Consider the following 10,583-nt stretch of genomic DNA (forward strand, 5'->3'; position numbering starts at 1 on the left):
CTGAATAAGCTGAGGAGTGAATTTACAGCACAGAAGCCGACTTACAGCCTGCATGGATGCTGCCACGTAGGGCTCCTAGCAGCCCCTCTGCACCGCAGCTCCTCTTTATGCTGGTGGTAATTCTGCACCAGTAGAGCCTTCGGGGGCTCTTTGGCTGTCGGAAGGTTGGAAGTGGCTGTGGTTACTTTGGGAATTGAAGTGGTGTTGGAGCACAGTGTTGTGCTCCCAGGCAGGGCCGGCACTCTGTGGGGTCAGGGAGCTGTGGGTTCAACTCGTGGAGTTCCTGTTGAGTTCTTCTGCGCCACCATCTCTCATCCCTCAGATACGAAACCTCAGCATTCAATCCCTTTGTATCTCAAAAAGGAGGTCTCTCCATCTGGATCTAGAGATACCATCAGACACAAGTGGAGTGGGAGTCGTCCTTGGCATGCTGTGCTCTGCCTTGAGGACGTTTGCCTTTCATTGCTGTTCTTCCTGTGTTTGCAGAGCTGGAGGTTGGGGCAGGGATCTGCTCAAGCTGATCCCTCTCGGGTACGTCTATGTCAGCACTTTGCTTGAGCTCAGCTCATCGACATGAGAGGCAGAAACATCAGCACTGTCATTTTATGCAGATCTTCTGAAGACTGAGAGACAAATGGACACTCATTGTGTCCCATTGCCAGTGGGTCCATTTCCAGCTGGTTCCATTTCCAGTGCCAGAGGTCCCATTTCCACCCTGTGCAGCTCACTGTTGGCAAACCTCCTTGCACTGTATTGCTGGGAGTTGGAGACGAAGCGTTTGGGGCAGCAGATGATCTCAGTGAGGGTGACCCCATGACTGCAGCAGTGAAAGCTGCCCAACATCACCGCATCTGCGAAGCCCCATCCATGGAGGTGTTCAAGGCCAGGTTGGATGGGGCCCTGGGCAGCCTGAGCTGGTATTAAATGTGGAGATTTATGGGATCATAGAATGGCCTGGGTTGAAAAGGCCCACAGTGCTGATCCAGTTCCAACCCCCTGCTGTGTGCAGGGTCACCAACCAGCAGCCCAGGCTGCCCAGAGCCACATGCAGCCTGGCCTTGAATGCCTGCAGGGATGGGGCATCCACAGCCTCCTTGGGCAACCTGTGAACAGTGCGTCACCACCCTCGGGGGGGAAAACTTCCTCCTCAGATCCAACCTGAACCTCCCCTGTCTCAGTTTCAAACCATTCCCCCTTGTCCTATCACTGTCCATCTCACAAACAACCATTCCCCCTCCTGTTTATACGCTCCCTTCAAGCACTGGATGCCCACACTGAGGTCTCCCTGCATCCTTCTCTTCTCCAATCTAAACCGTCCCAGCTCCCCCAACCTTTCCTCACAGCAGAGCTGCTCCAGCCCTCTGCCCATCTCAGTGCCTCCTCTGCACTTGTTCCAAGAGCTCTGCATCTCCCTTGTCCTGCTTGATGGCCCCGTACACAGCAGGGATGTTGGAGCTTCATGATCCTTGCGGTCCCTTCCAACCCCACCATTCTGTGATGCTGTGACCTGCCGGATCTGCTGCCTGCCCTGCTCAGCTCCCATTTGGTGCATGCGGTGTCTCCGTGCTCCTGGCAGCAGGACAGACTGTGTCCCTCCCAGGTGCCGTCTGCTGGAGGCGTCACAGCGCGTCCACCCGGCGCATGACTCAACACGAGCTCCTTTTTTAAGCAATACAGATGTAGAATAAATGGGAATCAATTACACTTCCTACACAGAAGAATCCCCTTCATTTGGCAGCTGGCACAGACGCATCCTTCCCTCCAAGGGAACAGAATTGAAAATTCATTCAGGTTTCAGGGAAACTTGCAAGCTGAGCTCTCCTGCTCAGCAGTGACTCTGGGGCTGCATTGCACTCATGTGTGTCCCTCCATCCTGGTGCCAGGGGTCCTCCTGGGCAGCCCAGGGCCCCATTGGGCTGATTGCAACGTATGGAACTGCCACCCCATCCCCTTTCTACTGGGGCCAGACCTGCTCCCCCCATTGCCTTCCAGCCTCTGAGCAGCACCCTGCAGTGTAACTTCCCTTTACTGGTGCTTAGACACACCAGTCCCCCAGTGCTTGGTCTGTGCAGGAATGGGTGTCAGTGCTCCCATTACTTTGGGCTGGTGTGGATAACATGGTGGTGGGATGCTGTCAAAGTCCTGATTCATTCTCCTCTTGGTTCATAGAATCATAGAAAAGCCCTGGTTGGAAAGGACCAGTAAGGATCATGGAGTCCAACCCCCAGCTCCACACAGCACCACCCCAACATGAGACCCTCTGTCTGAGGACACTCCTTCCCCTCTGGCAGTAGGAGCTGGGCCATGTCATGGGGAGCTGTGCTGTGACCTGGGGAGTTGTGCCATGTCCTGAGAGCTGTGCCATGCCCTGGGGAGCAGTGCTGTGACCTGGGGAGCTGTGCCATGCTCCAGGGAGCTGTGCCATGCCCTGGGGAGTTGTGCCATGTCCTGAGAGCTGTGCCATGCCCTGGGGAGTTGTGCCATGTCCTGGGGAGTTGTGCCATGTCCTGGGGAGTTGTGCCATGTCCTGGGGAGTTGTGCCATGTCCTGGGGAGTTGTGCCATGTCCTGGGAGCTGTGCCATGCCCTGGGGGGCTGTGCTGTGACCTGGGGAGCAGTGCTGTGACCTGGGGAGCTGTGCCATGCCCTGAGGAGCTGTGCCATGTCCTGGGAGCTGTGCCATGACACGGGGAGCTGTGCCATGTCCTGGCAGCCGTGCCATGACACGGGGAGCTGTGCAATGCCCTCGGAGCTGTGCTGTGCCATGGGGAGCTGTGCTGTGTCCTGAGGAGCTGTGCCATGCCATGGAGAACTATGCCATGTCATGGGAGCTGTACAATGCCCTGGGAGCTGTGCCATGCCATGAGGAGCTGTGCTGTGACTTGGGGAGCTGTGCCATGCCCTGGGGAGCTGTGCCGTGTCCTGGGAGCTGTGCCATGCCCTGGGGAGCTGTGCCATGTCCTGGGAGCTGTGCCATGCCCTTGGAGCCGTGCCATGACACGGGGAGCTGTGCAATGCCCTGGGAGCTGTGCTGTGCCATGGGGAGCTGTGCTGTGTCCTGAGGAGCTGTGCCATGCCATGGGGAGCTATGCCATGTCCTGGGAGCTGTACAATGCCCTGGGAGCTGTGCCATGCCATGGGGAGCTGTGCTGTGCCATGGGAGCTATGCCATGTCCTGGAAGCTGTGCAATGCTCTGGGAGCTGTGCCATGCCATGAGGAGCTGTGCTGTGACTTGGGGAGCTGTGCCATACCCTGGGGAGCTGTGCCATGCCATGGGGAGCTGTGCTGTGATATGGGGAGCTGTGCCATGCCCTGAGAGCTGTGCCATGCTCTGGGAGCTGTGCCATGCCATGGGGAGCTGTGCCATGCCCTGGGAGCTGTGCCATGCCCTGGGAGCTGTGCCATGCCCTGGGGAGCTGCTCCATGCCCTGGTTCCTGCTCCTGTTCCACCCATGCCCATTTCCCCAAGGTGATTTTGGTGAAGCCGAGCTGTGAGTTGCTGAGCCAGCAGTTGTGTTGGAGTAGATCTGTGCCATGGAGTCGTGGTGCTCAGTGGGTGCCGTGGCAGCTGGGATGACCTCCAGGGTAGTGTCCTGGGTGCTGTGCTCAGTGCCTGCCGCGTGCAGGGAGCTGGTGATGTGAGCTGTGGTTTATGAGGAGCTGGACTCATACCCCAGAACAGTTTGTGTGCTGTGGATGCCAAGTGCCACGTTTAGGGCATGGATTTTGACTAGGGCACACGTAAGGACTCAGCAGCCAGAATGTTAAAGGTTTCTTAGCTGTGATCTTTGCAAATACTTTCCCTCTTTACGGAGCAGCTCCCACCTCCTGCACGGCTCAGCTTCCTCCATCCCCAGGCATCACAAAGCCACCGACCTTCAGCGGCCGAAATGCTCATTGTGTGCAGTAGGGACCGATTCATCACCTGCTGTCACTCCTGGGTGGCAACTGACCAGGAGACGCTGCTGGAATGATTCATCTTTTTCTTTCCTTAATAGATGTTCAAAATGTTTGAAGTGTTTGGCTTGGTCAGCAGCGGGCTGTGAGCGTCCTGCTGGATCCCTGCTCCCATCTCCTGCTGGGGGTGGGACTGGTCATTCTTTGCAGCTCTCTGCAGCCTCCGTGCTCCTGCGGTGCATCCCCAGCAGCGCCAGCCTTCCTCCTCCCTTGGTGAGGATCTGCATGAGGTGCATGCTGATGCACCGCCCTTGGCTGCTCCTGCGTGTGCTCGACTTATCAGGTTGTGTGTGTGAGTCGTGCATCCTGTGATCCTGCAGGATAGCAGGGATTAAAGGCATCATTTTCAGAAATCCCCTTATCCTCTTTGTCGGCCGATAAAGCTGCATTTTGTCTTTCTGATGGGGCTCTTTAAGATCTGACGAAGCCACCCAGCAATATAAAACACTTTTGGCTGTCAGGGCGGAGAGGCACCAATCCAAGCACTTGCTTGTGGGTGTTTTACTGGCTGGGATGCGCCCGGAGAGCTTTAAAGAGCAAATCGATATCTGTGGTTATACGAGGGGAGACAAAACCTTTTAATTAATTGTCTGCTGAGGGTTTCCAGTTCTGCTCCGTCTTCTCCGGCCGCATCGGCCGCAGTCAGGCAGAGGAGCTGGGACTTCAAGGGACTTCAATGCTCAGAGCATCACCGCGCACCATCCCCATCCCAATGCTGCAACCTGCTGAGCTGCCGCTGCTCCTGGCAGGCGCTGGATCTGACCCGAGGGCTCCTCGGCTCCGGCTTTAAATAGAGCTCCGTGCTAATTAGCGGAGCGCTGCTCTCTCGCCGCTGTCTGAGCGAAGGGATGCGAGCGGCTGCCGCTCCCCCCCACCGCTGCCTCTTCCCGAGCGGTGTGTGACGCTGCCGCTAATTGGCTCCGGTTTGCAGGTGATTTCTCGTTTAGTTCTGCAGAGATGATCTGAGACCAGAAGTTTCTCAGCAGACTGAACTGTGAGCTTAAATGAGCAGCGCTGGGGGAACAGGGAGGAATAGGAAGAGCAAGTCAGCCCATGTCTGCCTGGTTACCTGGCTTGGTGTGTGTACGGGGAGGGGTTGGGGGTCCTAGAGGTCCTGGTCAACCTTCGTGCCCTGGAGGAAGCCCCAGTGGGAGGCACAGAGCAGGTTTCTCCATGCAGGAAACTGCCCCCTGAATTTGGGGCAGAACCTGCCCTCCACCACCAAGATCTGCTGGGGGCACCCAGCTGGAATGCAGCGAGGTGGAGAAGGGCCTGGGGTCCTGGTGGGCACTGAGTGATGGGGGGAGGGGATCTGCTCCTATTCGAAGCCACCCCAGCAGCACTGAGCCCAGAGCTGGGCTCCCAGTACAGGGGAGATGTGGAGATCCCTCAATGGAGAGAGCCCACTTCAATGCCATGAGGATGCTGCAGGGTATGGAGCAGCTCTGCTGGAGAAGAGGCTGAGGGCTGGGGCTGCTCGGCCTGGAGCAGAGGCTCAGGGGATCCCGTCCATGTACACGAATATGTGAAGGGAGGCTCAGGGGGGATCCCATCTGCACCCATCAATATTTGAAGGGAGGTGTGAGAGGATGGAGCCAGGCTCCTGCCAGTGCTGCCCAGTGCCAGGACAAGAGGCAGCAGGCAGAAATTAGAACACAGTGTGCTTCCAACAAACATCGGGAAACACTTCTGTGCTGTGCAGGCGGTGGAGCCCTGGCACAGGGGCCCAGGGAGGTGTGGGGAGGTATGAGATCTCCTCAGGGGATCCCCACCTGGATGTGGGGCTGGGCACAGCTCTGTGTGTCCCCACTGGGGCAGGGGTTGGAGCATGTGGACACGCAGGTCCCTGCCAGCCTCAAACAGCCTGTGGCTGAAGTATGAATCTTATCACCATCTAGAAATATGATGCCTTTCAGTAGATGGCCTCATTCCCTGGCTTCGAGGTCCTGTCTGTGCTGATGTCTGCTGGGGAAGTCTTTCATCCTTTCCTTGGCAGCTCTGGGTGCTGCAGAAGGTCTCAGAAATAGCCAAAGCCTCCAAACCTTTCCAGCTCCTTCAAGGACAGCTGGGCCCTGAAGGGGAGTCGTGCTCAGTGATCCGTGTGGATCGCTTCCAACTTGGGCTGTTCTGTGGCTCTGTGGAAGGGCCTTAACTCACCCCAGGATGGAGAGAACAGCCGTGGTACCCCCCTGTGTTCCTTTAGCACCGGTGTGATACAGCACAGTGCTCACTGCCTCCAAAGACCCTTCCTTTCTGCCCATGGTGAGGAATAACTATTAGGAATTATATGACAGTCCTGGCAGGTGAAACCACCTCCAGAATGTGCCGTGACCAAACCAGTGTCCCATTCGTGAGTGCGCTTTTGGTACATGAAATGAAGCAGACATCATCACTGTTTGAAGTGGGCTTCTGTATCAGTGATCTCCTGGGGGAAAACAGGCAGTGAATGAGATCAAGGAAACCCAAGATGACAAGCTGTGGTTCCTTGTGAGGTTCCCAGCTAAACATACCCTGCCCAGCTTGGTTCCCTGCTCATACCCTCCTCTGGGGGTTGGATGCTCCCCTATGAGCTGGTGGCCGTTCCTGGCACATCTGGAGGTGCAGCAGGGTGAGCCCTGTGCCCATTGCAGACCCCTCCATGCAGGGCTGGGAGATCCATCTGCAGCTTTTAGAGGTGATGAAGCTGCTTTTTCCTTGCTAGAGGTGAAATCGGAGCCCGTATCTGTCAGCCACGCTCGTAGTAATGACTTGAAACTCCAGAACAGCAAAAGCATTTCTTCCAAAGGACACAAAGCAAATGCCATAATCATAGAATCGAAGGACCATAGAATGGCCCAATGCTCATCCCATCCAACCCCCTGCTGTGTGCAGCGTCACCAACCAGCAGCCCAGGCTGCCCAGAGCCACATCCAGCCTGGCCTTGAATGCCTGCAGGGATGGGGCACCCACAGCCTCCTTGGGCAACCTGTGGGAGCGTCCTCAGGGTGATCCCGTGGTTCAGAGCAATAGGAGCAGTTTATAGATCCTTTCTGTTGTGGCTCCAGAGCCACCGACAGCTCCGGAGCCAAAGACAACTCGTTCTGAATAGAAGAAAATGAACCATCCTACGGTGACTGGGAAGGGCAAACAGATTAACTGCAAAGCTGCCAAATGCATTTTGTCCCTGCAGGGTTTGGTTTGTAGAACGTTCTGAAAGAGTGGGAAATTCCCTCATGCAAAAAAAAAATAAAAGCCTTTCTATATCCTAAAGCACCAGAAAAAAAAATATCTGCTACTCAGCTCTCAAGGGGGAAGAAATTCAGCATCTGTAACAGATCCTTTGAGGATAATGTGCAGGGATCCTTAGTGTCGCCTCCTGAGATGAGCAGAGATGTGGCAAGATGAAGCATCGGCTGTTCCCAGAGCCCTGGCAGCTCCTTGGCGTGGGCTGCCCCTTCCCTGCTCCTGCTGGGACTGAGATGCTGCTGCATCCTTCGTTGATGGGCTTGAGGGGGAACGGCTGTTTGTGAGGGTGGGCAGTGATGGGACAAGGGGGAATGGTTGGAAACTGAGACAGGGGAGGTTCAGGTTGGATCTTAGGAGGAAGTTTTTCCCCCCGAGGGTGGTGACGCACTGAACAGGTTGCCCAAGGAGGCTGTGGATGCCCCATCCCTGCAGGCATTCAAGGCCAGGCTGGATGTGGCTCTGGGCAGCCTGGGCTGCTGGCTGGTGACCCTGCACACAGCAGGGGGTTGGATGGGATGAGCATTGGGGTCCTTTGCAGCCCAGGCCATTCTATGACCAGCACCAGGTTCCGGGCTGCAGGCTGGGAGATGAGCAAAGCACACCCAGCTGCAGCTCATGGCTTCCAGAGGGGCTGCTGGCCCCAGGACAGCAAATACCATCAGGAGGAGTCAGTTCTTGGAGCTGCTGCAGCCCCTGCAATGGGTGTCAGCTGAGCGGTGTCAGCTTCTCTCCATCATTCCCCAGCGCTGCTCTCTGGTTAGCGCTGTGCAACATGGTTGGCGGCTCATGTGGATGGATTGCAGAGCACTATAGGGGGGAAACCCCATTGTTGGCAGGGCAGGATCCTTGTGTGGGGCAGGATCTCATGTGGGGCAGAATCCCACTTGGGGCAGGACCCCAGTGTAGGGCAGGATGTCTTGTGGGGCAGGATCTTGTATGGGGCAGGATCCGGATTTGGGGCAGGATGTCTGCATGGGACACGATCCCAACATGGGGCAGGACCCCGCATGGAGCAGAATCGCAGCATTGGACACGATCCCTGTATGGGGGAGGACCCTGGTGTGGGGCAGGAAGGCTCGGCCTCTCCTTCCAGCCCCATGGGGTGTAGGAGTACACGGGCAGTGCATGCAGCAGAGGCACCATCATCCACCAGGGACGTGGAGAAGCTCCTCGGCTGCTTAATAAACACTGCTGCGGTCGTGTTTGTTTTATGCATAACATGCAAGGCGTGCTGGCTGCTGTTCAGAATGAGGTGAAGGATCCAGCAGCGATCTGCTGCAGCACATCCAGGCAGAGAAAGGGAAGAGATGCACTCTGTGGGGCATTGGGGTGCCCCATAGCGTGGGGCGGTGGAATTAGAACGCATTGAGGGTGCTTCTGGCTGTGCCAATGGGAGATAAACTGGAACCACGCAGCTCTTCTGGCCTTACCCAGCTGAGAACATGGGTGGGAAGGAGCCTGGAGTGAGCCCGAACCTGGAGCAGCTGCACGGCTGACACGGGTCTCCATCAAGCAGGCATTAACATGAAATATGATTAGACTAATTAACATCCCTTAATTGAAATTGAGCCCGCTGAAAAAAAAAGAATAAAAAATAGACCAAACAAAAATGGTTGCGGCCTTTGAAACTATTACAAAACTTGTTATAAATGTACCTCCGACATAATGGATGGAGGCTGCGGAGACATTTTGACTTAATAACTCCTTAATGATGAAAAAAACGAGTGCGCTGCAAAATCAATATGGCAGATACGAACCGGATTGCGAAGCACGTAATTAATGCTTCCTCAAAGCAGCTGCTGGAGGGGAGTCACGGGGAATTTGGGCTGTCGCTCCGATCTCACGGTGTCTGTGCCGGGGCTGCCTTTGGTCCGGGGGCACTTTGGACACAGTCGGTGCTGCAGAGAAACGGGGAAGTGGTGGGAGAAGGGAGGTCACAGAAACCAGGTGGGAAAGGGACCTCAGCATCTCCCCCAGCCCAACCCCCCATTGCAGAGCAGGGGGAGGAGCAGCTCCCTGCCCTGCTGGCTGCGCTCTGTGCTGTGCACCCCAGGGTCCCTTTGGCCTTTTAGCCATCACTGCTGGCTGACTGTCACCTTGTGGTCAACCATTGGTCAACTGCTGGGCAACCATTGGCCTTCTCTGAAGACCCCCTTTCCAGCAGCTCAGCCCCCAGTGTGTCATACAGTCATAACATCACAGAATGGCCTGGGTTGAAAAGGACCATAAAGATCATCCAGTTTCAACCCCCTGCCATGGGCGAGGCCACCAACCACCGGACCAGGCTGCCCAGAGCCACATCCAACGTGGGATGTGTCCCGATGCTGCTGTTGTTCGTCCCCAGGTATAAACCCTGCATTGCCTTCGCTGAACCCCACCGGGTTCCTCTGCCCTCAGCCCCCCAAGCCCTGTGTGAGCACACGGTGCTCAGCCCCACAGGTTGGTGGTTGTGGGGCTGCTGTGTCCCGTTGGCACCGTGCTCACTTTGCTTAATGCCGACGTGTTCTTCATGCTGCTCATGACTGATTCTGAAAGCATCAAGGAGCTCTTTGGAGCTGTGAGCAGGTCTTTAATATCTCCACACTGACTAAAATATGATACCGGAGTGACATTTAGAAGCATTAGAAGGCAAGGGGAGCTATTTATTTCTTATTAAGGTGTTTTTTCCCTCGAGGGGCTGCGGCGTGGTGCTCGGCGGTGCCTTCTGCTGGGGCTCTGTGCCCGAGCCCTCCCTTATTCCAGCAGCACCCTGGGGTGGGCCCGGTGTTGTGACCTCCCCTTGTGGGGATCTGAGTTGGTGATGGATTCCCCCACCGCGTTGGGCTCCCCCCAACTACATCCACAGCCGGGAGTGCTCTGAGCAGCGGTGGGGCTGAGGGGCCTTGGAGGGGCGCTGGGTGCAGCAGCGAGCTGGGGCAGACCCGTCGGGGGTACGAGCCGTGCAGGGGGAAGATGCGTGCAAAAACACAACGAGCGGTGGCTGCAGACCTGGGGCTGCAAGCACAAGGCATGGGGTGCAGGCATGGGGTGCAGGCATGGGGTGCCGGCATTGGGTTCGGGGTGGCAAATCTGGGGCGTCGAGCTTCAGACTTGGTGCAGAGGCTGCGATCGTTGAGATCCATCCCCGATTCCCCCCTGGGCTGCCCCCATCCGCGGTGTCCCCCGCCACGTCCCCGAGGTTGCCCGGCAGAAGCGGCCACTGGGGGGCGGTGCGGAGTGTGGGCCCATCCCACCCCCATCGTAACCCCATCCCCCTCCTGCCCCCATCCCCACCCCACTTCCATCCCTATCTCCATCCCATCCCATCCCCATTTCATCCTCAATCCTATCCCATCCCATCCCCATCCCCATTCCCCTCCCCCTCCCGTCCTATCCCCACCTGCATCCCCATCCCAACCCCA

At 56.8% G+C, this 10,583-nt stretch overlaps 1 protein-coding gene across 1 annotated transcript in view; it reads left to right on the plus strand.

The window, feature by feature from the left end:
• The window catches only part of SHANK3 (SH3 and multiple ankyrin repeat domains 3), a 259,036-nt gene that overhangs the window by 88,240 nt on the left and 160,213 nt on the right, over positions 1 to 10,583 (plus strand). Inside the window, exon 14 of the mRNA XM_032446652.1 lies at positions 7,544 to 7,558. Coding sequence (XP_032302543.1) covers positions 7,544 to 7,558 — 15 coding nt within the window. The remainder of the gene's footprint in view (positions 1 to 7,543; positions 7,559 to 10,583) is intronic.

This window comes from Coturnix japonica, chromosome 1, assembly GCF_001577835.2.
Source record: "Coturnix japonica isolate 7356 chromosome 1, Coturnix japonica 2.1, whole genome shotgun sequence".
In the NCBI taxonomy this organism is placed as follows: Eukaryota; Metazoa; Chordata; class Aves; order Galliformes; family Phasianidae; genus Coturnix; species Coturnix japonica.